This window comes from Spermophilus citellus (genome assembly GCF_964194105.1).
Source record: "Spermophilus citellus genome assembly, chromosome: 3".
NCBI lineage: Eukaryota > Metazoa > Chordata > Mammalia > Rodentia > Sciuridae > Spermophilus > Spermophilus citellus.
Window position 1 is genome coordinate 15,940,750 of NC_138184.1, and position 26,480 is coordinate 15,967,229.

The 26,480-nt window shown below is 57.1% G+C and overlaps 1 protein-coding gene across 3 annotated transcripts; it reads left to right on the forward strand.

The window, feature by feature from the left end:
- Positions 1-1,955: 1,955 nt before the first annotated feature.
- Positions 1,956-26,273, forward strand: SLC27A1 (solute carrier family 27 member 1). Of its 3 annotated transcripts, none has more exons than XM_081287891.1 (13): positions 1,956-2,245; positions 3,729-3,896; positions 15,158-15,552; positions 15,762-15,923; positions 16,000-16,069; positions 16,834-16,925; positions 17,007-17,116; positions 20,875-21,084; positions 22,061-22,187; positions 22,287-22,424; positions 22,504-22,668; positions 23,013-23,159; positions 25,057-26,273. In XM_081287891.1, the coding sequence occupies exons 2-13, from the start codon at positions 3,730-3,732 to the stop codon at positions 25,212-25,214; spliced, it is 1,941 nt and encodes a 646-aa protein (XP_081144017.1). In that variant the 5' UTR covers positions 1,956-2,245; position 3,729; the 3' UTR covers positions 25,215-26,273. The 3 variants fall into 3 exon arrangements, with proteins under 3 accessions (XP_081144017.1, XP_081144019.1, XP_081144018.1); XM_081287893.1 differs by having other exon boundaries at positions 1,956-2,164; XM_081287892.1 differs by lacking the exon at positions 1,956-2,245 and adding an exon at positions 3,054-3,277.
- Positions 26,274-26,480: the final 207 nt, after the last annotated feature.

Sequence of the window (26,480 nt, forward strand, 5' to 3'; positions counted from 1 at the left end):
AAAAACACATTGCAGAAAATCTAAACTGGGGTCTGGGGGTGTAGCTCAGCCGTAGAGCACTTATCCAGCATTCCCTGCTCCAAATTGAGAGAGACGGACTGAGAAAATGAGAAAGAGAAGAGAAAACACCGGAGAGAAGACAGCCCAGTGAAGACCAAGGCAGAGCCTGGAGTGATGCGGCCACAAACCAAGGAACCCTGGGAACCACCAGCAGCTGGAAGCCAGAAGAGCTCCTCCCTGAAGCCTCCAGAGGGCGCTCTGCTTCCATGACTTCAGACCTCTAGAGCTGCCAGATATAATAGGTTTCTGTTGCCCTAGGCAAAGGTACTTTTGTTACAACAGCCGCTGTACACTCATACCTACTATGGCGTTTATTTCAGGGAAATTGTTCACTTCTACAGGGTGCTCATGTTCTACTTACAATGCAGTCCCCGTGCCTTGGTCTTCTTGTATTTTATTTCAATACTGGTTATTTTCTCTTGTTCTTTTGGAAAGTGCAAGAAACTTCTTTGCTGTTGCAGTACACCCAGCAGAGGGCCCACTGCCAGCCACTGCCACGTGCAGTGACTGGGTAATCAATGCACTTGATGCCCAGCTCCCATTAACATCTACCCAGCAACCAAGGTGCAGAGGGGAGAGGTATCCTGCCCAGGGTCATCAGTTGAAGAGGGGCAGAGACTGGTTCAGTCCCAAAGCCTGAGTTCTACCCTCCTGTCAGGGAATAGATCTTCAATTCCTTATGCAAAATCCTTGGGGATAATAAACCTTGGCACTGGGAATGTTTCCTCTTTCTTTCTTTTTTTTTTTTTTTTTTTTTAATTTTGAGGCAGGGTCTTGCTAAGTTGTCCAGACAGGACTTGAACTCATGATCCTCCTGCCTCAGCCTCCCGAATAGCTGGAACTATTATAATTTTGCAACCATGGAGCCAGATAAAACTTTTTGGGTTTTGGCAGGGGGAATGGAGCCCAGGGACTCGTGCATGCTAGGCAAGTGCTCTGTCACTGAGTTGTACCCCCAGCCCTGGGATTGGGGGTTTTTGTATTCCAGGAAGATAACTGGGGGAATGCTTCCTGTACTGCAGGGTGTCCTTGGGGGCCTGGGCATTCTGTAAGTGAAGGCATAAATGAGGATAAAAAAGAATAATTGACCATGGGGAAGAGCCTGGCTCAGTGCAGCAGAGATGGCCCCCTACTGGAGGGTTGAGACCACGCTTAGGAAAAAAGTGGGTTTCCAAAGCCAAAGGGGATGGGGGGTGCTGTGGGAAGAACTGGATGAGGTCATGAGTGTAGGGTGCTTAGTCAGGGCTTAGTTTACCTGGTAAAATGGAGGGGTCACAGGAGAGGGGAGGTGGAAAGAGGAAGAGGGGGAGGGGAAGGGAAGAGGAAGGGACGAGGGAGGAAGTGGGTAAGAGAAGAGGGAATTAGGGTAAAGGGAACTAGGGAAGAAAGAGAAGGAAGGATAAGTTCCAGTAGGTGGTAATGAGGAGGAGGTAAAAAGGGAGGAATAGGAGGGGAGGAGAGACAGCTCGCTCCCAACCCATATTTGCAATCTCAGCACCAAGCCAGTGCGGCCAGCTCTGCTTCAGCGCTCACTTTCTTTACCTGTAAAGTGGGTGTGATTGCAATAATCATTCTGGCAGGGCAGGAGTGCGGCTGCAGAGACAGGTCATTGCTGATCCCTGGCTTGAAAAAGTAGTGCAGGCCAGTGGCTGGCTCTGGGCCTGTGCTCCGGATCTGCTTCCTCGCCCCCCATTCCACCCACCGTGGGCTGCTGGCAGAAACCAATGGCAGCTGGAGTGGGGGTGGGGTGAGCGCCTGCCCAGCCCTGTCCTCAAAGTGGTGCTGGAAGCAGGCCCTGGCCACCTCCCAAAGACATCGCTGGGAAGGTCGGCCAAGCAGGGCAGAAAACAAGCAGGGGTGGAGTGGGCAGGGGGGCACAGAGGGGGAACTTGATGGGAGGGCCCCAAGGCAGAGGCACACATGGACACAGCGCAGTGAGACAAGCCAGGAGTTGGCCAGAAACAGAAGCCCCTGAAGGGACCCACCATCTGGAGCTAAGTTGAGGACCCCTGCCTCGGCCTCACAGTCTCTGCCGGCTTCCTGCCTGAGCTTCTGGAAGCCCACGAAGGAGCGGCCAAGTCCGGGGGTCTGCAAGTGGCTTCAGGTCAGCCAGGGAGTAGGGTTGTCGACATCCAGGTCAGTGCCTCCCCACGCCTGGTCAGAAAAAGGGCTTTGGAGCCTCTAGGTAAGCATTTAGGACTCTGGGGTGCAAACAAGACCTAGTTGGAGCTCCTGGGAGTATGATTAGGAAGGATGAGAACCTGGTGGTGGATATTGTCCTCCCCAGGCTCCACGGGTGTGACACTGAGATTTAACTGACAAGGCTTTGGAGTGTGGATTTAGGGTTAGCTGGGTCCTTGATCCACTTTTGAAACTGAGGCGGGTTTCGACTTGGAATCTTCTGCGCCCCAGGGTGTTAGTTTAGCAATCCTTTTCCCTAGAATGCGTGTTTAGTATCGAAGAAGCTTTAGGACTTGGACTTGGGGTATGGGGTAAGACTCCAGCGTAGGCGGCCCGGGTGTGAGCTGGAAGTTTCTGGTCCACGGGGACAACCTTGAATGGCATCTAGGGCTCGGCTGGGCGCGCCCGAGAGCCACGCCCCTGCCTGCGGGACCCACGTGCTTTCTAAGCCCACGGCCGAATGGGAGGGGCGAAGCCTGGTTGCCATGGAGACAGCGGCAAGCCTCGGCGGGCCGTTCTAGCACCGCTGGTCTCGTTGGCCTCTGGCTCTCTAGCTCGGGGGATCTCTCTCTATGGTCGTGGCCTCCGGAAGGGGCCAGCCTCCGCTATGCGGGATGAGGGGCTAAAACCTGGACAGGTGGGAAGAAGGATGTGGGGCGGGGCTTAGGTGCTAAGTGGGCAGGAGTGAGGCGCCTTTCTAGAGTGGTGACTAAGACAAGGCCTGAGGGTGGGGCCGGTGGCCAGAACAGAACCTGGGCCTGGGAACGCAGGCCAGGTCAGAAGCTGGGGGCGCGGCTCGAGCTGACCGGGAGGGCCGGGGTCTGGAGCGTGTGCTTAGGGGCCGGAGCACAGGCCTAACTCGGGGTGGAGCCTGGCTTAGAGAGGGCGGGGCTCCGCCTGAGACTTGCGCTTATGGGCGGAGCTGGAGGCTTAACCTGGGGCCGGGGGCCGGAGCGCGGTGAAAAAGTGGTTAGAGGCGGGACCTGGAGGAAAACCCAGCGTCCGAGATGGGCAGGCTGGGGGACAGAGGATAGGGGTAGGTCATGGCCTGGGGACAGGACCTGGACGAATGACTAGGAAGGGACTAGGTCTGTGGTCGGGAACAAAGCGGAGCCAGGCTTTGAGGGCTAAATCTTGGGGATGGAGCGTGGGTTTAAGGTCTTGCCTCAAAGTCAAGGCATGGGGCGGGGCCTAACAAGGACTGACGCTATGGAAATATTGGGCCTGGGGAAGGGTCCCGATACAATGATTGGCAGGGAGGCGGAGCCCCGTCCTGGGGGTGGTACCTACCAGGGACGTAGCCAACCACAGGCTTGAGGGCGGGGCCTGACTTGTGAACGCGTTCCCGTTAGACCGAGGAGGGGGCGGGACTTGGCTCGGAGTTCCAGGCTGGGCTGACCGTGGGCGGAGCCAGGATCTGGGGTGGGGCATGGCGGCAGGAGGCGGGGCCCCAGCGGCCAGCCCCCTCAGCGCTCTCCGCTTCCTAGGATGCGGGCTCCGGGTGCAGGCACGGCCTCTCTGGCCTCGCTGGCGCTACTGTGGCTGCTGGGGCTACCGTGGACCTGGAGCGCAGCGGCGGCGTTCGGTGTGTACGTGGGCGGCGGCGGCTGGCGCTTCCTGCGCATCGTCTGCAAGACGGCGAGGCGGGACCTCTTGTGAGTGTGGTCTGGGCCGGGCAGGTATGGGGGCGGGGCTGCGCGGCCCCGGGCGGGTTGAGGAGGTAGCGGGTGCTGTGCGGGCCCCGGTAGGGCCGAGAGGGCTTAGAAACTGGGGGCGGGACCCGGGCCGTATGGGCAGGGCTAGGGGCGGGGCCGGGGCTTGAAGGGGCGCCTGGTCGGGGCTGGGGGCGGGTCTTTGAGAAGAACAGTGGAGAGATTGGGAATCTTTAGAGGGAGATGAGTATGTTCAAAGACGATTGGAGCTTTGGGGACTGCTTAGGAGACTTTTGGGGACCCCAGTGACAACCTTTGGGCCTCTGGGCAGCTAGCTGGTGGAAGTCTGAGGGTCTCTGTGGGACTGTGGTGACTGAGAAACTTCTGGGAGCTGTCAGAGACTCTGATAGGGTCCTGCGGGCTCATAGGGGCAACTCAGTGGTCTCTGGGGGCTGCACAACCTCTTGGGGTCTGCTTAGGGCTGGGGATAAAGGGGCTACTCCCGAAATCTGTAAAGGCCTTCCAAGGTCTTCAGAGGTTCCTCTTTAGGACCACTGACAGGTTTCTTTGTGGTTGGGGTGCATTTTGAGAGTTTGGGATCTGTGTGGAGCTTTGGGTGTTGTTCAGGGACTGTGGGGGGGGTCACTGTATATTCCAGTACTTGCTTGGGGGTCTCTGGAGACTGTCTTGGGGGTATCTCTCAGAATTTTTCTCAAAGGGGCTACTGGGGATCATCCTGGGTCAAAAATAGGCATTGCTGGGGGTTCCCATGTGAGTAGATCTCAGGAACCATCCCCATGTGGTGTAGGCAGGACCTGCCGTGTGCTGGGCTGGCCTTCACAGGCTCCTGGCAGGGAGGTGGGCACACTGAACCAAGGGAGAAGAAACAGGTTCAGGCAGGGATGCGGTGGAGTTGGGAAGGCTCCCCTGCAGGCTGACTGGTTCCAAACTTTCTAAAACCTGTCCTTTCTTCTCTAATATCATGGTCCCACCTCTTCCCCACCCACCACCCCTCAGTTTTAAAAAAAAATTTTTTTAGTCGTTGATAGACCTTTACTTATTTATTTATATGTGGTGCTGAGTACGAACCCCATGCATCACACGTGCTAGGCAAGCGCTCAACCACTGAGCCGGAACCCCAGCCCCCCTTGGTCATCTTGACAAGCAGATCCTCACACACCCCCCCTTGTCCCCTCATCCTCTGCAGGAGAAAGACAACTTTGGCGGGTGCTCAAGGTCCTGCCAGCCTGCCTCTGCCTGCCCACCACTCCCCACTCCCTGTGTTCACTTGGTCCCCAAAGCAGCTTGCCTGAGCAGACCCAGGCTGCCTCCTCTGGATGGGACATTTGGGTCCTCCTTTTTCCTGGCGATACCATATGACACTCTCCCAGGCCCCTGCTGGGTTTTTCTACTCAGTACGCTCAGTGGCTCCTTGTTCTGAGAGTCCAAACCACACTCCTGAGCATGGCCCAAGAGTCCCCTACCCCTGCTCCCCGTCCTAGCCCTCTCTCTGTCCCCCTCGGGCTAGTCTGTGTCCTTGTACTTGCTGAATAGCTCAGCCTGGGTCCCTGCCCAGGGCTTTTGCCCTTGCTGTCTCTCTGCCTGATGGCCCTCCCTCTGCTCTTGATTTTTTCTTATGCTGTGGCTTAAATGTCCTGTCCTCAGATGCTATCTCTAGCCCTCCCCACCTGTCACTTTTGGCAGAATGACCGACACTCCTGAGTGCTCTTGTTGCCAGGCCAGGGGATGTCTGAGCACTTCCCAGGTGTGACTTTATAAAGCCCTCCCAGCAGCCCGCGAGGCGGTGCTGTCCCACCTTAAACACGAGCAAACCACGGCAGAGCTTGGCTGTGTAGCTTGTCCAGCGTCACGTGGGTGGCAACTAGCAGGAGCAGGCAGTGTGGCTCTGAGGCTTGCCTGGGAACTCCCAGCAGCGTTGGTATTTGTAGTTCTCTCACGCGCCTGCTTACCCGTCCTCTGATCATCGGGTTTCTCTCCCCCACTAGACTGTAGGCCCTGAGGGACAGAGATGGAGGTCATGTCTGTCTCCCCAGAGCCAGGAGCAGGCTCCACTTCATGTCCCTGACATGGCTTGGCACAGTCGGCTGTTGAAGAGCCTTGAGAATCCCACTGATTGCTGCCTCCTGCTCTTCCTGCCCTGGGTGGTCCCTCCCAGTCCAGCGCACAGCATTTCTGAGGATAGGGAATAAAAAGACAGTGGCCTCCGACTTGGGTGCCATTTCTTGGCTCACTTGCTCTGAGGGATGCCAGCTGCCCTGTCGTCTGGACAGGCCCATACGAGTGAGTTTCATGTGGATTGTCTCCCAGTGAAGCCCAGGGAGGCCAAAGGCCCAGACTCTACCTCAGTGGCAGCTTCCTGAGATACCCTGAGCCTGAACCACCCAATTAAGCTGCTCCCAGATTTTTTTCCCAGTACTGGGGATTGAACCCAGGAGTGCTCTGCCACAAGCCTCACCCCCAGCCCTTGTTATTTTTTATTTTGAGATAGGGCCTTGCTAAGTTGCTGAAGTTCTCACTAAGTTGCCCAGGCTGGCCTCAAACTTGTGATCTTCTTGCTTCGGTCACCCAAATAGCTGAGATTCTAGGTGGGAGCCACCGCACTTGGCTTGCTCCTAGATTTTTGATCCATGGATCTATGAGACAATGACGGTTGTTCCCAGCTGCTAATTTGGGGGGTCATTTGTTCTGCAACAGTAGCTCACTAATGCAGCTTGTCAAATAGCCCTTCCCTTGTACCAGGTCTGGTTCTCACAACCCTTTAAGGAAAGCATGCTGACTAATCCCACTTTTCAGGTAGGCAGGCCAAGGCAAAGAGAGCTGAAGCCATTTTCTTGAGAACACACAGCCAGGGAGGGGAATCTGAGCCTTTGGCCACCATGCCATGCTGGATTTAGACTCTGGCTCAGGGACACGTCAGCACCCTGCCCTGTTCTCCCGCCTCACCCCGTATTGGCTTCATAAAATCCGGTCGCGTTTATCCTTGCTGGTGTCTTCGTGCACTGGAGTCCTGGGACTCAGGATGAAAAGAGCAGGACAAGAAGAGGCCCTGGGAAGGGCCCAGAGCCAGACAGTGGTCTCTTTGTCCACAGGGTGGAGGTGGCTTGGGCTGCTGCCCAATGGGGCCACCCCAGCATGTGGCTGGAACAAAGCACCGGAGTCCACTGCCTGCCCATGTGGGTGTCCTTGAGAGACACCAAGCGGCAGCGCCGAGGGCAGCAGGGGACAGGCTGAGTGCACTTGTAACCACTGCTGTTCCCGTGTTCAGCCTGGGCATGACCAGCTGTGGCCTCACTTCCTGTTTCTAGCTGTGCCACTTATAGGAAGACCCGCAGGGGTTACTTCCTCTGGCTGCTGCCTCGCTGGTGGCCCTCTGCCCGTGGCTCTGACACTTGTACCCCCCGTGGGGGTTCTCTTACAGGAAGACCTTAGGGCAGGGCCAGGCACATAGTAGGTGCTCGGATGTCAGGTGGGGTCAGCAGCTTGGTGGCTAGAGCCTGAGGGTCTGGCTGTGGACGAGGGTCTTCCCTTGCTGACCTGTTGCATCCCAGTTGCTTCAATTGGAGATGAAATCTGGTGTTGGAATAGTCCTTCAGGTGCATGCATTACACCTGCTGTGTACCTCACGGTTCCTGGTATCCCGTGAGCACTTGATAAATGTTTGGCAGTAAGTCTGCAGGGGAACAGAGAGACACTGTAAGCAAGGTTTGGCTCTGGGTTGTTCTGTCCCAATATGCTATGTTACCTCAGGCATGTTAATTCACCTTTCTGAGCCCCAGCTCAACCATCACCTGATGCATAGCCCCCTACTTTGGAGGCTGGCTATGAGAGTAGCACAGTGTTTGGCATACAGTTGGTGCTCAATAATGCAGAAGATGATCACCTTAGTTATTCTTTTAGTTGCACAGATGTGCAGTGTTCTTGCTGCTCAGGTGACCCCTATTAATTCTGGCTCCCTGTGGTGGTCTTGGTGCTCACCCTGGAATTTAATGGCACAGACCCTGCTGTACCACCGTCCAGCAAGACATGGTCCTTGTGCCCAAGCCTCCCAGGCTCTGACCACAGGGTGGATGTGGAAACAGTCAACGTTTAATGTTTTACATTTTTGTTTATTTATTGTAACACAGTAGTTTCGCCCCTCATCCATGGTTTTGCTTTAGGTGGCTTTCGTGACCCACATTAGTCTGAAAATATTAGTAGTTGTCTGACACTTTTAAAAGAGGCCACATTCAGGCTAGAGGTCTGGCTTAGTGGTGGAGCACTTGCCCAGCATGTGCTAGGCCCCGGGTTCCATCCCTAGCACCCCCAACCCCTCCCCAAAGAGACCATATTCATATAGCTTTTATTTATTTTATTTATTTATTTATTTATTTTTTTAAAATTTATATTTATTTTCTAGTTCTCGGCGGACACATTTTTGTTGGTATGTGGTGCTGAGGATCGAACCCAGGCCGCACGCATGCCAGGCGAGCGCGCTACCGCTTGAGCCACATCCCCAGCCCCACATAGCTTTTATTACCGTTGCAAGTTGTCCTGTGTTTTATTTTATTTTGAGGCACTGGGGATTGACCCAGGGCACTGACCACTGAACTATAATCTGCAGCCTTTTTACTTTATGTAAATGTGTTTCTTATTTTGAGACAGGGCCCTGCTAAGTTGACTGACAGATGCATTCTCTCCACAAGGCACCTTCCTGTGGGTAGGGACGCTAGACAGTGCTTTGGTACTGTGCTTGGGGCCCCCTTTCAACAACAAGATCACCAGCAAGACAACACAGAAATGAAGACAAAGGTGACACTAAGCTGACCATAAAAGGGGCGCTGGCCTGAGCATGACAGCTGAAATAAGGCAGCGCTGCCTCGCTGTCCAGCCGCAGCCAGGAACATGCCCACAGCCACTCAGTCTTTCTTCCCTTAGCACGTGTCTGCAGGAGACTGGGAAATCTCTGTGAGTCTGCATTTTAAATAAGGATTTGAAAATAAGGAATCCATGAATAATGAGGATTAATTGTATATCATAATTTGGGTTTGATGATAAGAATTTCCTCATTTTAATTCTAACAGTATTCTAAACTGAGCCATTGGGGTGGGGGTGTTGCTCAGTCATAGAGAATATGCTTAGCATGTACAAGGCCCTGAGTTCGGTCCCCAGCATAAGAACAAACAAACAAACTGAACCACTTAGTATACTATGATCACTTTCCATTTCCTGAACAACCTTGTGTTTCCCCGGGGGTTATTGATTGCCTTTGTATTTGTTTGTTCTCTGCCTTTAGCTCCACTTCAAGCCTGAACTAACTCCACGTCAGTTGTCTCCTGTCGTCATTTATACCGTTAGATAGACTGTTAGTTTCATGGCTTCCAGGCTATCCAGGCTAGGCTGCCTGGGCTTGCTCGCAGCCATCCTCCTTAGGGTCAGCATCCCTTCTTTTGTGGGTTAAATCTCTGTCCCCTGACTCCCTCATCATCCATTTCTTTGGTTTACTCCAAGGAAGCACATGTTTTGGAGCACATCTTTAGTAGCTTTAAAGAAATATAGCAAGGAAATTAAGTTTTTGAGAGGCTGTATATATAAAACTATATTTCTATCTTCACACTTGACTGATTGTCTGGGTATAGACTTCTAGGTCGGAAATTCTCTTCCTTCAATCTTTGAAGTTATTTCTCATGTTCTTTTTACACTGTGGTTATTGTTGAGAAGTCTAAAAACCTTTTAGTTCCCAACACTTTGTAGTGACCTGATGTTTTGTTGTTATTAGTTTTGTTGTTGTTGTTTGTTTGTTTTTGGTACCATGGATTGAACCCAGGGGCCTTAACCACTGAGCCACATCCCCAGCCCTTTTTAATTTTTATTTTGAGACAGGTTTTCACTGAGTTGCTTAGGGTCTTCCTAAGTTGCTGAGGCTGGCTTTGAACTCAGGATCCTCCTGCCCCAGCCTCCTGAGTCACTGAGAGTACAGGCGTGGGCCACCATGCCTGGCTATTTTTTTTTTTTTCTGGAACCAGATGGGTTCTTTTCAAGGTGATGGGCTTTTTCTATCTATTTTGTGGTCCATTGCATTGGCAGGACTTAGGTCAGTGAAGTTTTCTTGAATGATGTCATTGGTGATTTCTCACCTTTATTTTATTTTATTTTGGAATTCCTGTTCTTGAATGCCTAGAATAGTGTCTGGCTTGAGAATTATTTGTTCAAAGAATGTGGGTGTTGAACTCTAACACACACACACGTAAGTACTCTCCCACTGATCTAAAACTCTAGACTTTTCTCCTATTTTTTTTCTCTCTTCTGTTCTACTTTCTGTGTTTATTTGAATAGGTTTTTTTTTCCTTTATCCAGTTTGGATTTGCAGAATAAGTGAGCAGGGAGTACAGAGAGACCGGGTTAGAACTCCTGCGCTGTGCTGCCCGCTCCTGGGTGGCCGTGTGATGCATTGATATAACGGATGAGCCGGGATCATGCCGCCTGAAGACCCTGGTTCTTGCTGGACCTTCCCGCAGCCTCTGTGTTCGCATTCTGTTGTCTTCGTGTTTAAATTTTCCAGAGTCCCTTTTTCGTTTTCACAGAAGCTTTGTTTCTGTTTTGCGGTGCGGGGGCTGAGACCCAGGGCCTCCCGCCTGGGAGGTGGGCGCTCTGCGGCTGAGCTCTGTCTGCGGCGCTCCCCCCCACCACTTTATAGACAGGATCCCCAAGTTATCCAGGCTGGCCTCCACTTTGCAGTCCTCCTGCCTCAGCCTGCGGAGTCCCAGGGGTGGCGGGGTGCTGACTGATGGCTTGATGGGCTTGATCTTCAGAGGACAGACGGACAGACGGCAAGGCTTCCTCAGAACCTCACTGTCCACTCCTCTCCCCATAAAAGGAACCTCGGGGCTGGGTGTAGCTCCGCGCTGTGTCTTCCTGGCACATACGAGGCCCTGAGTTACATCCCCAGCTCTGGGGAAAAAGTCTAGTGTCCCCATTCCCATCCATGATGAGGCCCAGGGAGGGAAGGCCTGGCCGCAGTGTGGGGATGTTGGGCTGCCTCGCCGGAGTGGCTGACACAAGAGGAATTTGTTCTCTCACAGTCCCAGAAGCCAGGCCTCAAAATCCAGGTGTCAGCAGGGCCACGCTCCCTCCAGAGCCCTGGGGAGGGTCCTCCTGCCTCTTCCAGCTCCTGGGTGCCAGTGGTTGTCTTCACACAGCCATCTTCACACAGCTGTCCCCTCTCCCTGGCCTGTCTTCTTTCTCCTGTCGCTGTCGTCATCTCTCAGGACTGAACCGGGCCTCACACATGCCAGGCGGGCCTCACACATGCCAGGCGGGCACTCTTGCCCCACGGAGCCACACTAGGTCCCCTTCTCTCCTCATAAGGATGCTAGTCCTGCACTTGAGGCCACTGGGATCATCCAGGGTGACCCCACCTCGCAGTTACTTTAGCTACATCTTCAAAGACCCTGTTTCTAAGTCAGGTCACATTATGAGGCTCTGGGTGGGGACACCCTTCAACCCACCACAGCTGCACAGGCATAGGCCAGCTGCACCTGAGCCAATCTGTGGGACACAAGCATTGTCCTCATATCAGTGGTCAGTGCTGGGCTGACAGCTGTCTGACATGGTTGACAGACAGATGTGATCTCTGATCTCACGGAAATGGACAAAAGAGTCCTGGAGACCAGTTACAGAAGGTGGCTGTTTGAGATTGTGATGAACCGTCTGAAGGGGGTAAGATGGGGCATGATTGTATCAGTCACCTATTGCTGTGTAACAAATTGCCCAGAATTAGGGGATGCAGACACTGATGACTATTTATTATTTCCTATGGCTTCTGTGGGTCAGGAATTCAAATATCACCATTTCCCCCAGTTCTGCCATGTCATGTCTGGAACCTCAACTGGAAGATTCCAAATCCAGGATCAGAATCATTTGATATCTTAGGAGCTCAGAGGTGTTGCCGGAACACCTCTCCTGGTGGCCTGGGCATCTGCACATCATGGTGCTGGGTGACAAGGGCCAGGCAGGCTTCATGCTAGACAGAAGGTGTCCAAATTGTGCCCCAGCTTCAGAAGTCACAGCCTTGCTCCTGACACATGCTGTTCATGAGAAGTAAATCCCCTCCTCTACCCCGACTCAAGGGAGGAGAGAGCCCACCTTTGGAAGGAAGGACCATCAGAGAATTTGCAGACACATTTTATAACAGCAGCAGTGTACCGTAGTGTATGTCTTAATTCCAGCAACTTGGGAGACTGAGGCAGGAGGTTTGCAAGTTCAAGTCCAGCCTGGGCGACTTAGCAAGACCCTGACTCAAAATGGATAATAGAAAGGGCTGGGGATGTGGCTCAGGTGCAAAGCTCTTGTCTAGTGCCCTTGAGGCCCTGTGTTCCACCCCCAGGACCAGAAAAAACAAACAAACAAACAAACAAACTCAGTCACAGTGATAGACACTGGGTAGGGCCAGGGGGGCCTCTGAGTGAAGGCTCGGAAGGTGGCGCCATGGGGCTGTGGCAGAGGATTCTAGGCACAAACCAAGGCCCTGAGGCAGCCACTGTTTGCTGCTAAGCAGGAGAGGAGCAGGCGGGAGGGGGAGGAAGTGAGGTGAAGGGTGGACAGGTCATGTCACCAGGTGCCTTGAGGCCACTGGGAGGATGTTTGACTGCAAAGCAATAAGGACCCCAGGAGGACCAAAAGAAATGTGAAGACCTTTTATGATTATGGAAAAGTTCAAACTACAGAAATATAGAGAATAAGGTAACATCGAGCCCTGGGCACATTCCTCTTACCCCATTTTGTGTTGCTATAACAGAGCGCTGGAGGCTGGGTAATGTATAAACAATAGAAGCTGATTGCTCACCTCTCTGGAGGCTGGGAAGTCCAAGATCCAGAGGTGCAACTGGTGGGGCCTTTGCTGAGTTATTCTGGGTGAAAGCCAAGGGCAAGAAAGCAGCCCAGAGGATGTGCGTGTGGGCGGGCAGCAGGGACAAACTATTTTTTTGGAGGGTGGGGCTGGAACCCAGGGCCTCTTGGGTGCTAGGCAAGTTCTCTTCCCCAAACCACATCCCTAGCCCTTTTATTGTTTAATTTTGAGACAGGGTCTCGCTAAGTTACCAGAGCTAACCTCCAACTTTCCATCCTCCTGCCCCAGCCTCCCGAGTTGCTGGGATTACAGGCGTGCACCACTGTGCCTGGCCCAAACCTGCTTTTATAACAAACCTACTCCTTTCATAGTGACATTGATCCATCCACAAGGACAGAACCCTCATGACCTAGCCCTTCTAAAGGGTCCCACCTCTCAACACTGTGGCACTGGGGATGGAGTCGGGGGTGGGTGGGTGTTTGACTGCAAAGCAGTGAGGACCCTAGGAGGACCAAAAGAAACGCCACACCTGGGAGAGCAGCAGGCGAGTCACTCAGAGGCTGTCTCTGGCCCCACTGCAGAGTGGCCTCGCCCTGAGACCCTGTTGCATGAGAGGGTCCCTGGCCTCGACAGCTGGGGCCACCTGACCTGTAATCCCCAGACACCCCGAGACACCCCTCGGAGACTGTCCTCGGGGAGGACTGTGGCAGCTCACCCAGGGGCAGGGCCTTGGCTCCTTTCCTCCTGAGTCTCCAGGGCCAAGGGTAACACAAGTCCCTGTCCGCCTGGAGAGGGAGGGGCAGGCCGAGGACAAGATGGCGAGTGAGTGGAGTTCACCTGGAGGTCCTGGGAGCAAAGCAGGGGCGGGCAGGGAGCCCAGCATGCAGGGTGCAGTACAGAGAAGGGTCCAGGATTGCCCTGGGGAGGGTGACAATTGAGCTAGGTCTGGGCAGGGAGCCACAAGGATGTCAGGGAAGAGGGCCCCAGGTGGTGGGCCCAGTCCCTGCAAAGGCCCGGATGCAGGAGTGCGCAGGAGCTTGGTGGGGGTGAGGAGTGACGGGGAACAGGGTGGGCCCAGAACATTCCCTGAGCCCTGCCAGTGCCTGAGTCTGGCACATTTGGGGGACCCTGTGCTGTGCTGGGGCAGTGGTGGGTCCTGCTGGGTGAGGCCCCCGGGTGCCTGGAAGAGCCCCTGTGGGAGGGGATGATGCTGGGAGGAGCCAAGTGGGGGGGTGTGTCTCGTCCAGTTGCAAAGACCTGGTTCCCTGCTCCTATCCAAAGGGCAGCTGGAGGAGCCTTCGGGGGCTTCCAAGGTAAGCGCCGTCCCAAGCTCAGAGTCTCGGGAATCTCCTCTGAACCCCGAGCCCTTGCTTTAAAACTCTGCTGATGCTTGTCCCGGCACCCCTGCCCCGCCTGTCTCCGTGGCTCCTCTGGGGGTGCGGGCCTGGCCCTGCCCATCATGGACCTGTCCTCCCTGTCTGGCCCTCATCTGATTCCCCACCACCCTGGCATCCGCTCTGGTCCTCAGAAGCGCCTCCTTCCTAGGCCTGTCCCAGCCTCAGGGCCTTTGCACTGTCTGTGCCCCCAGCTGCACTGTCAGGTGCCTCCCCCCCCCCCCCCCCCCCGCCAGGAACCAGGCAGAGGAGGAGCTGGAGCCACCAATTTCCCAAGTTGTTGGTATGTGGTGCTGAGGATCGAACCCTGGCCGCACGCATGCCAGGCGAGCGCGCTACCGCTTGAGCCACATCCCCAGCCCAATTTCCCAAGTTGTAAACTGAGAAATGCCAGGTCTCCTAGTCCTTGAGCTAAAGCAATTCTTGGTAACAGGTGAAAGTTTTCAGAGGTCTCTTCTCGCCCAGCTCACGCCTGGCCGAGGGGCAGCCGCTCAGCCATGTGCTGTTCAGGGACCGCTCCTGGCCTCCACTGCCCCCTGTCCACTGGCCTGCCACAGACCCTCCCGCCCGCCCTGTGCCTCCGCCATCTGTTCTGTCCCTCCCCTAGAAGGTCCCTGACCCTGCCTGGGCGGAACAGCCCCTCCTCGCGCTGGACACAGCAGCCACCTGTGCCTAGTGCCTTGCAGTGACTTGGGGGTGGCGCCGGCCCCACACAGGGCTGGACCCTCATTGTGGAGGAAGCATGTGGAGTGGGAGGCAGGGTGCAGGGGTCATGGTCAGGAGCTTGGGACATCTTCAGAGACAGAAGGGTGGGATTTGGCCCCTCAAGCAGCCGGAGAGAGGAGGACAGGGGGACTCCCTTTACACCAGAGTGGCTTTTCCAATGGCCTCTGTCCTTGGTCCCCTGAGACATCCAGCAACCAAATGGTTAAACGCAGCCCCATTCCCCGGATCCTCAGATGGGGATGCTGAGGCTCTGGGCTGCTCCCTGCCAGTGACACTGTCCTGTCCCCCCTTCCCCGCAGCGGCCTCTCTGTTCTGATCCGCGTGCGACTGGAGCTGCGGCGGCACCAGCGTGCTGGCCACACCATCCCATGCATCTTCCAGGCCGTGGTGCGGCGGCAGCCCGAGCGCCTGGCCCTGGTGGACGCCGGCAGTGGCGCCTGCTGGACCTTCGGGCAGCTGGACACCTACTCCAATGCCGTGGCCAACCTCTTCCACCAGCTGGGCTTTGCTCCGGGCGACGTGGTGGCCGTCTTCCTGGAAGGCCGGCCTGAGTTCGTGGGGCTGTGGCTGGGCCTGGCCAAAGCAGGCGTGGTGGCCGCGCTGCTCAATGTCAACCTGCGGCGGGAGCCCCTGGCCTTCTGCCTGGGCACCTCAGGTGCCAAGGCCCTCATCTACGGCGGGGAGATGGCAGCGGGTGAGGCCAGGCGGATGTCAGGTGGGCGGGGACCTGGGGCTGCCCCAGGCAGGGAGCCGCTGGGCCCAGGCCTCAGAAGGGGGCCTTCCAGGACTGGGCCCTGAGGCGCGAGGTCGGGCGGCCGCCTGCTGCAGAGAGACCGCATCCTGGGCTTTGGGAGGGGGCCTGTCTGGCCGTGGCCGTGGCCGTGATGCTCGTCTTGGCCTCAGCGGTGGCCGAGGTGAGCGGGCAGCTTGGGAAGAGCCTTCTCAAGTTTTGCTCTGGAGACTTGGGACCTGAGGGCATCCTGCCTGACACTCACCTCCTGGACCCGATGCTGAAGGAGGCGTCCACCAACCCCTTGGCACAGTCCCCTGGCAAGGGCATGGACGGTGAGTGCAGGAGGGTCCCTGGAAGCCTGCCCTCCCCTGCCCCCTGCCTCCAGTACCCAACGCCCCTCTCCTGCAGATCGGCTCTTCTACATCTACACGTCAGGGACCACGGGGCTACCCAAGGCCGCCATAGTCGTGCACAGCAGGTGAGGGGCCTGTGGCTGTCACACCAGCCCCCGAGAGTGGCCCAGCATGCCCCCTGGGTCTGTGGACAGACACCCCCAATTAAATGAAACCCATGGCCATCTCAGGACACTGCTACCTTGTGTCATTGTCCTGTGACCCCACTAGTCCCCCTACCTCTTCCCCATATCCAGCCTGTCCACGGGACCTGTTCCTCATTCATCCACTTTTTTCAGTGCTCTGCCCAGGTCTGCTGGACCTGCCCCTGCTCAGCCTCCTGCTTCCCTGACTGCTGCCCCCTTCCCAGTTTTGCTCCCCTCAGTGGCTGCAGGAGGGTTAAAACCCTAAATCAGACCTTCCCCACACCTGGCTCCCCTCACTGCCTTGGGTTAAACCCTACTCTCTGGTCCTGCCAGCCCTGGCACTTCCTAGGTGTTGTCTGCCGCCTCTTCATCCCTCACTCCTTCCTCTTTGGCCCCCAGCTCTTCCAGCTGCAGGGCCTTTGCACATGCTGTGTGCTCTGTCTGGACAGCTTCCCTAGTTCATTCCCATAGCCCGGGCCCACTGGATCTGGGGGCAGGCCGGCACCTCCCCAGACAGTATCCCTCAGTCTCCCCGGGGTCACCCTCAACCCCCAACCCCAAATCCCTAGACTGTCAGTTATTTGCCGCACGTTCCTCTCCAGCTAGCCTGAGCTGGTAGCTCTGGCGGCGTCCAGCATGCTTGCCCACCCTCAGTCCCTGGGGGACTGAGGCCCCAGCCCCTGCCCTCCCGCCGGTCCCTGTAGGTACTACCGCATCGCAGCCTTCGGCCACCACTCCTACAGCATGCGGGCGGCGGACGTGCTGTACGACTGCCTGCCGCTGTACCACTCTGCAGGTACCGCGGGGCAGCCCGGCTGGGACAGGCCTTGGGGGTGGGGGCGGGCTGGCGAGCCCTCACCGAGCCCACCCTCTGCAGGGAACATCATGGGCGTGGGGCAGTGCCTCATCTATGGGTTGACGGTTGTTCTCCGCAAGAAATTCTCAGCCAGCCGCTTCTGGGACGACTGCGTCAAGTACAATTGCACGGTCAGGCCCCGCCCCTTCCCTGTAAAGCCCCGCCCCTGCCACCCAGAGCTGGGAACTGCGCCCCTTCTCTCTCCCTGCGGGTGGGTGGGTCCAGGATGAGGAAGGGAAGGCAGCCAGTGTCCCTGAGTTTGTCCAGCCCCTGGCCAAAAGGCCTCTGTGCGTTGGGACCTGCGTGGAGGCAGGCAGAGGCGTCGCCCCCTTCTGCACGTGGAGGAAACAGGCTTGGGATGCAGCTGGGATGGGACTGGGGGGCTGCTCCCGAAGAAGCCCTAGGGTGCCTGGGCTTCCCGGGTCTTCCCTGCGGGGAATGAGGCAGCGGGCGGAGCGGGCGCAGGGCTGGGGGACCAGGGGGCTTAGCAGAGGGCAGAGGTGGAGGCGTCTGCTGTCCCCGAGGGTAGCTGGAGGGCCTGGGGGGTGGACCTGAGGTGCAGCCGGGTCACACCGCTGGGCACGGCTCTAGGCGGGGCATCCTGGAGGAGAGTCCCCTCCTAGGCCCTCCTACAGGAGCGCTGGGAGGGTGGCCTTGGGGACCCTCTGGCCAGCTTTACGGAAGCAGAGCAGACGGCTTGAATATGAACAGGAAAGCGGAGGGTCTGTGGGCGCCCTGTCACCTTGCCCCAGAGGCCGGGGGAGCCCCGTGCTGCCCCTCGGCCCTCGGCCACACCCCGTGTTGTCTCAGCGGCCAGGCCTTCCCGGGGCTCTGCAGCGTCATCGCCGTCTAGTTCCAGAACGTTTCCATCTTCTAAAAGGAGCCGTCCCTTGGCAGCCCCTCCCCTCCCTGGGCAGCCACCCGTCCTGCCTCCTGCCTCTTGGATTTGCGCGCAGCAGACCTTCCCTGGGGGGAGGGTCCGGGAGAGGGGTCCCCCTGTGGCCTTTCGTGTCTGATGGAGAAGACTGTTTTTGCGGCGTTGGGTGGAACCAGAGATGCTGGGCAAGGGCCCTACCTGAGCGCCCCAGTGTAAGGACTCCTTAAGACATAACCTCAGCACCCATGGGCACAACCACAGAGTGACAGTGATTTCTCAGTGTCATCAGGAATCTGGGCAGTGGCCCAACCCCAATCCCCAACTCACCAGGTCAAAAGTGGATTTTTTCTTTGTTTCTGTATTTAAAAGAATGAGTATCCAGACAGCCTGCGCGGACTAGCTGGTGAAGGACCCTTCAGCTGGACCACCCCTGCCCCGCCCAGGACATTCTGTCCTTGTCATTTATGTACTGAGCTTCATGCTTTTCCACTCTAGACATTGCTGGAGCGTCCCCAGCACGGTCCTTTGTCACAGCATTTCACATACACTGGGAATTGGGTGCAGCACATTGGCATTTAGCCAGGCCCTGTTGACCTTCGGGGCTGGGTCAGTTTTTGAGGCGGGGGCTGTCCTGTGCCCCCTAGGATACCTAGCAGCGTCCTTGGCCTAGGACCACAAGGTGCTAGGGGTGACCCCCTTGACCACAGTGTCCCTGGGGAGTGGCCTCGCACCTGGCTGAGAACCTCCAGCTTCTACACCTGACCAGCTCCAAGTTCAACTCTGTTTGGCAGGTTCCTGTGGGCAGGGCGTGTCTTCTCACTGGCAGCCCCACGCAACCTCTGACAGGCTCTGCCTCTGTCCTTGCATTTTGCTGAGCCACTGTGCGCCGTCTCCCAGCCCCTCAAAGCCCGTCCGTCAGTTTCCGAGAAGCAGGACTTTTGTGTCAAAGAAAAGGTCTGTGGCGAACACTGAGGGCTCTATAGGGCACAGGGACAGGATCTTGGAAGGTCAAGAATACCCAGAGAACAAGAGCATGCATTCGGGCCCAGGAATCCGCCTCTGGCTGGAGCGTGGGGGGAACCGTTTGTGTGTCTGCAGCCATGTCCACAGGCCCCGCGCAGTGGCCTGGGAGGCCCAGAGGGAGGCCGCAGGCTGTCATCTAGAACCGGCTCTCCTTAGCTCCACAGAAGAGGAAGCTGTGACCCGACATACCTTCAAGCACAGGCCAAGCGTGCCGTGCGTCTCCCCACTTGAACTGTGTGCCTTCAGGGTACGAGGTCCCCTGGCACAGGGGAGCCCCAGCTGAGGTTCTAGGTCATAGCCTGTTCCTGGTCCCTGTCCGGGTGCAGCTCTGCAGACTAGAGGTCACAGCACAGAGACCCAGGACCTGCTTCTCTGGCGACTCCACGTCTTCCCCTGGGCTCTGAGTCTGTCTGCGGGTCCCAGCTGGCAGTGACCATCAACTGTCTGCTCTTGCTGTGTGACTGGGCCTCAGCTGAAAAGCTAGGAGCTGAGCGCTGCTCAGATCACCTGGTAAAAGACTGGGGGGCAGCTGTGAATTTAGGCTGAACTTTGTCGGTGGAAAGGAAGCAAAATCCTAACCCCACATCTAAACTAAACTTTGGTTTTCTCAGGAAGGGAATTACTCATAGAAATGGAGAGGCACACAGGGACAGCTTCAGGCACATTTTGATCCAGGAGGGCCTCCATCTGTTTCCATTTCTTGTTTTCAGCTTTCTCTTGGCTTCCTGAGTGGTCAGCTTCCTTCCTTACCTGGTCTCCAGGAGGGTCCTGGGCAACTCCAGGAGGGAACGAATTGCTCTTCTAACTTTCCAGTGCTGATTCTCATTGGCTCAACTCTGGTCCAGTGCCCATCTTTAAACCAATCAAGTTGGGCTGGCTGGGTAGCCCAGGCTGTGTTCCCCGTTCTCTCCTGGAGACCAGTGGTTCAGGTCTGGGAACCCAGGGAGAGAGCTCTCCATGGGAGTGTGATCTGGGTGCACTGTGTCCCCTCCTCTCTGGGCTTTGGGGCCTTCATCTCCAGGCGCTGTGCTTGGCAGGTGCTGTGTGCTCAGCATGTTCGTATATTCTCAGATATTTAGTAAATACCTGCAGGGAATGCCTCTCAGTGGCTGTGACATTTGAGCTGAGACCCGAGGACCTGGGCAGATGCATTTGGAGGGAGCTGCTGTCAGACAGAAAGTACTGCATGTGCAAAGTCCCTGAGGCGGAGACTGAGCCGAGGGAGCTCTGGAGACAGGAGGAGAGCAGGGCCAGGTGGAGGTGGTCACATGCTGGTTTTGCACTTGATTCTGTGTCTGGACATGCTGAGAGCAATCTGGTGGTCAGTCCCGGGCAGCAGCTGCTTCCTTTGGACTCTGACCAGCTTCAAACCTGATTTTGCTACTCACCAGCTCCATGACCTTGGTCCATTTACCCAAGTGAGCCTCAGTTTCTGTCTGTAAAATAGAGCAGTCATTCAGAAGGCGGCCCCAACATGACTTCAGGGCCCCTGGGACACCCCGGAAGTGAGCCCAAGAAGCCGAGTGGGGATGGAAAAGGAGAGACAGAGAGGGGAGGCACTCTGAAGAGGCCGCCAGTGAGCAGATGATTTGCGGGGTCTCAGTCCCATTGCCCCCCCCCAGCTGAGTGGCTCCACCCCAGGGGCGACCCTGTGGGCAGCCAAGCTCAGCCAGCGGAGGCTCTGGGGACAGCATCAAGTGTGTGGCCTTTGGGCTGAGCGTTGCCCTGTGAGGTGCCAAACCTCCGCAGGCCTTGGGGCCGTGTGCCCGCGAGGCTCGACCAGACCAGGATGCGCCATCCCCACGAAGCAGTGTGGGGGGACGGAGGGACGGACCACTGAGAAGCGTGAGGCCAAGCTGCCTGCAGACAGAAGCAGTGTCCCAGGTGGTGACTGAGGACGTGGCTTGATGTCGCAGCTGTCATCATCCCTGTTGGGTTGGCTCCCACACTGGCGAGGTCCCCGTGTCAGCCCAGCCTCGGTTCCCCCAGGTGGTGCAGTACATCGGGGAGATCTGCCGCTACCTGCTGAAGCAGCCGGTGCGCGAGGCCGAGGGGCGGCACCGCGTGCGCCTGGCCGTGGGCAACGGGCTGCGGCCGGCCATCTGGGAGGAGTTCACGCAGCGCTTCCGCGTGCAGCAGATCGGCGAGTTCTACGGGGCCACCGAGTGCAACTGCAGCATCGCCAACATGGACGGCAAGGTGTGCGCCGCAGGGCGTTGGCCCCAGGGCGGCCCGGGGCTCCCTGGGCCAGGGCGCAGGGTGTGGCATGGGGACCTGTGGGGTCCCCGATGCACACTAGAGGGGCAACGCGAGGCCTGCATAGACCCTGCCCGGTGTGTACTGTTAGTGATGTGACCGTCACACCTAAGTGGGAGGGGTTCAAGTCACAGCATAGCTGTGGGCCTGGGCAAGGGCCTCAGCCTGCCTGAGCCTTGTCTCGGTGTGACGTCTGCAGGGCGAGCAGGGCCCTGGGGATCCAAGGCACGTGGAGGTGCAGCTCTTCTCCTAGTCAAGTCACTTGAGGCTCTGGGACTTTGCTTTCCTCCTCTGTGAACGGGGCCGCCAGCTATTGACTGTGTCATCGTCACACATCACAGCACGAGCTGAGCGTGGAGCCCCCGGGTAGTGGCTCTGTAAGCCAGACACATGCGTCCAGGGTTAGCAACCAGGATTACGTCCATTCCGCCCTCGCATGCCCCGCCCCTTTGGCTCCACCTGGAGGCTGGGGATGCGGCGTGGTAACCCTGATAAAGCAAGGGTCCTCACTGCGCATGTCTGTTGAATGGCCAGCTCTGGAGGGCACGCTGGCGTCCGCTTGGGTTGCTGCTGTAACACTCCCTTCACTGCCCAGCGACACAGTCACCTTGAACACGCATCACTGTCCACAGCACTGAGCAGGGCAGGGCTGGGGGCGCTGCTGCGGTGGTTCCTGGCCTGGAGGATCTTATGGACTAGGAAGTGTCCTCCAGCCAGGTCCCTGCGTGAGTCTGCAAGGCAGGACGGGAAGGTGGCATGGGCTTGGGGACAGGATGCTGCCCTTATCACCAGGATTTTGCAGAGGTCCCAGACCTGAGATGACCTAGGGGTGCTCAAGCCCCGGGGCAGGGGAGGCGCCGTGTCACTGGGGACGTTCCCCTGCGCACCCAGGCCTTGCTGACCCAGTTCACCCGCCCAGGTTGGCTCCTGTGGCTTCAGCAGCCGCATCCTGACCCGCGTGTACCCCATCCAGCTGGTGAAGGTCAACGAGGATACCATGGAGCTGCTGCGGGATGCCCAGGGCCTCTGCATCCCGTGCCAGCCCGGTGAGCAGCCCCCTGCCCCCCCCCACCCCCGGCGCCCCTGGGGAGCTGGGGCCTCCGCCGCCGGCCAGCGGCTCAGCCTGAGTTTGGCCTCCTCCCCAGGGGAGCCTGGCCTCCTGGTGGGCCAGATCAACCAGCAGGACCCACTGCGCCGCTTCGACGGCTACGTCAGCGAGAGCGCCACCAGCAAGAAGATTGCCCACAGCGTCTTCCGCAAGGGTGACAGCGCCTACCTCTCAGGTGCACAGCCTCCAGGGGCCCGGGGCTGGCCGTGGGGATGGGGGCCGTGGTCCTATCTCTGCCCTCTGGCCTCCACCAGGTGATGTGCTGGTGATGGATGAGCTTGGCTACATGTACTTCCGGGACCGCAGCGGGGACACCTTCCGCTGGCGAGGGGAGAATGTTTCCACCACCGAGGTAGAAGGTGTGCTCAGCCGCTTGCTGGGCCAGACAGACGTGGCCGTGTACGGAGTGGCTGTGCCAGGCAAGCTGGGGAGCGGGGTATGGTCCTGGGGTGTGGAAACCTCAGGGAGCCCGCCAAAAGGGGCTTGAGGTTGGATGCCCTTGGGCAGTGCACAACCTAGATAACTATACCTGGCAGACCAGCTGGGAGCCCTGGATCTGGAGTCCATTCGCATGCATGATGTTGTCATCCAGAAAACGGGATCACGACAGCATCCTTCCTGAGGGGCTCAGGGGGTGGAGCAAGAGCTTTATAAAATGTTTTTTGCTTTGGCAAATGTGATCCCAGGTGGGGAGGATGGGAGATGAGAGAGCCAGGGCTACCTGGCAGTGGTGGGGGGCTCTCAGCTGCACCTTTGTCTCTAGGAGTGGAGGGAAAAGCAGGCATGGCAGCCATCGCGGACCCCCACAGCCAGCTGAACCCCAACTCCATGTACCAGGAGCTGCAGAAAGTGCTGGCACCCTATGCCCGGCCCATCTTCCTGCGCCTCCTGCCTCAGATGGACACCACAGGTGTGATCACCCCACCTCGATGTCCATCCCCCACCTGTGTTGGCGCAGCAACCATTTAGTCATCTTCCTGAGTCAGGCCCGAGGCCCGTGTGACGCATGATCCACGCCGCTGGCCCTGCTCTCCTGTGCGCCTTCTCGTCTTACGTACATGGTCACCTCTCCTCTCCCCACACCCACTCCACTCGCCCTCCTGAGATGTGGGCGCGTCTTTTCATTTTCTGGGAAGTTCAAGTCACCACCTCGAACCTTTCAGGCTGCTCTCTGTAAATTGCCTGTTCACGGTTTCACCCTGTTTTGTGTTGGCCCATGTCATTTCCTGCCTCCCTGTCTCCCCCCCTCCCTCCGTCCGTCCATCCCTCTCTTCCTCCCTTCCTTCCTTCAGTACTGGTGGTGAACCCAGGGCCTCGAACATGCTAGGCAAGCGTTATACTGCTGAGCCACAGCACTCACAGCATATTTTTTTTTTCTTTTTCATTTTGAGACAGGGTCTCATTAAGTTGCTGAGGCTGGCCTCAAATTTGTGATCCTCCTACCTCAGCCTCCTGAGTTGCCAGGATTACAGGCATGAGCCACCATGCCTACCTTCATTTTCTTTTTGATTGGTAGGAATTCCTTGTAATGATTTAGGTGTTAGTTCTTCAGCTGTTTGTGTATGTCATATTTTTAGTTCAATTAACCATGATAAATAGCAAATATTTACATAATGCTTGCTATGCACCAAAGGTTGTACACATCTCTTTTCATTTACCTCTCAAACTCCTATGGAGTAAGTGCTACCATCAACCCCATTTGATAAAGAAACAGGCACAGAGAAGCCAAGTAATCTGCCCGAGGTCACCCAGCCAGCAAGTGGCAGAGCTAGGACTTGAATGCATGTGTCTTGCTCTGTTTGTGCCTTTGTTCTGAGATAGGTCTATGTATCTATCATCTATTTATCTATTTTTCTTTCTCTGTGGTTGGAACTCAGGGCCTCAGTTATGCTAGAAACGTGCTCTAAAACTGAGGTCAGCCCCAGAAACCTGCATTTGGTTTTTAAAGAATTGAGATCTGTCTTCCTGTGAAATGCACACTGGACTTCTGCTTCTCTGTCCCCTCCTCATGTCCTTGTGATAGTACCACGAGGTCTGACCCTGTCACCACCCCATGTGTACCACAGTCGAGTGAGGATGGATGTTTGGCAAACTCGCTGCCCCCGAGCAGCTGCCCAGGGCGAGCCTTCCCACAGGCCCTGGGCTTGGTGTTCTTGGTGTTTTACAGTCCAGTACAGTCATTCCCCAGTGTCCACCGGGGATGGTTCCAGAATCCCTGTGGATACCAACATTTGGAGACTCTCACGTCCCTTCTATGAAAGGGTGTGGTATTTGCACAGAACCTGCAGCGTCCTCCCATAGACTGTCAGTCCCGTCTAGATAACTTAGAACGCCCAATACAAGGGAAGTCCTGTGCGCAGAGTTGATACTGTGTTGTTAGGGAATGTTGACGAGAACAAAGTCTGTCCATGTTTAGGGAAGGTGCAGTTTTTCTTACAGTCTCCGATGCAACTATTCAACTGCCATTATGGTGCCAAAGCAGCCATGGACGATGCATGAATGAATAGTCAGGGATTGGGCCAATAAAACTTTATTGACAAACAAGTGGTGGGCCACATGTGGCCCACAGGGCCTCGGCTGCTGGGCTCCAGTCCTCTGTGTGACAGACACAGCCCTGCCTCAAGGTGGGGGTTGCACGGGGCCAGGGCACAGTGGCTTCTCTGCAGTGGGGTGATCAGGGAGCCCTTCCTGGAGGAGGGGGCTGAGCCACCAGAGGCAGCCAGAGTGGGAAAGGCCGGGAGGAACCCGAGAGGGAGCGCAACTGGGCCCTGAGAGCGCCTTTCCCAGGCTCCTGTCCCCCTCCACAGGCACCTTCAAGATCCAGAAGACCAGGCTGCAACGCGAGGGCTTCGACCCCCGCCAGACCTCAGACCGGCTCTTCTTCCTGGACCTGAAGCAAGGCCACTACCTGCCCCTGGATGAGGGCGTCTACACCCGCATCTGCTCGGGCGCCTTTGCCCTCTGAGGTCCCTCCCTGCCAGCTGAGACCCCGCTGAGTCTGGTGGGCCCTGTCCCGGGGCTGCCCCTCCTGCCCAGCCACTAGCCACATGCCGGCCGTCTGTGGGGTGCGAGGGACCGAGTCTCAGCGTCCTGCTACTCCGCGCCCCTGCCCCTGGGCACCGTCTCCGCGCTTCCCGGGAGCTCCGTGTGCACAGGGCCCAGCTGCTCTCCAGGTCTCATCCCTGTCTGTGTCCCTGGACCCGGAGCAGGCGTCCCCGTCCTTCTGTGCCTTACGGAACCGCCCAGGCCTCCCGCTGTGCTGGTTCCAGATGTTTAGGGCTCCAAGAGGCCCCGCCCTGCCCGGGGACGAGGGGCCCATCCAGGTGCCTGGCCATTCAGGTGTCTGGGCTGCTGCCCTTTTGCACTTTGCCACCCCTGACCCTCCTGGTTCCCCCATTCCCCTTCCGATGCCCTGGAAGCTTCCAGAATGAACTGTGACAACTTGAATGTGCCCCTGCCCACCTCTGTCTAGATGTCTCTGTTCAGGTATTTCCTCAGAGCGCCTGCTGAGGGGCCCTGAAGACTGTCCGGGCTACCCAGCCCCCTGCTTCCTGTCCCTGGCAAAGGCCCCGTGTGTCCCCACTTTTGTGACTGCTGGAAGGACCTGTGAGAGGGCAGCAGTGGTGTCAGGGAGATCTCCTGCCAGGGGGTGTCACCTGAGGGCCTCAGGGGGGTTCCAGCCTGTTAGACATACTCCCAGCAGCCACTCCTGAGGGTCCCCAGGGGTTCTGCTAGTGACGGTCAGACCTTATGTTGTTGGTGACATCTGTGCAGTCCCCTTGGGGCAGCTCCGTCGCTCCCTTCCTCTCACTGGTGGCTCATCTTGGACCCATGTGCCAGCCAGTTGCAGTGGCCACCCAGATGCACATTACCCTCCTGCAGCAGCACCGTCCAGCCCTGAGCCGGGTGGCAGTGGCGAGTGTCCCCACCCTGCCTCGCAACAGCTCCACTCAGGGCTTTTGTTCCCTAGTGGATTTTAAGAAATAAACCTGCAGAGCATCTGGCACCTGCCGGAAGCCCAGTCGCTCCTTGTCCTTCACTCCCATGGTGCAGAAGCCGGGTGGACCCCACAGTCAGGTCAGAGGAAGGGGCTTCTTGTGGTCAGGATGGAAGGCGTGCGCCTGGCTCATCTCCAGCTAGGATCAAAGACACCAGGCCCAGCCCTGGAGTGCTGGAGCCAGGCTCTTGTGAAGCTCCACGTCACACTTCAGCAGCTCTGTGTGCAGTTTGC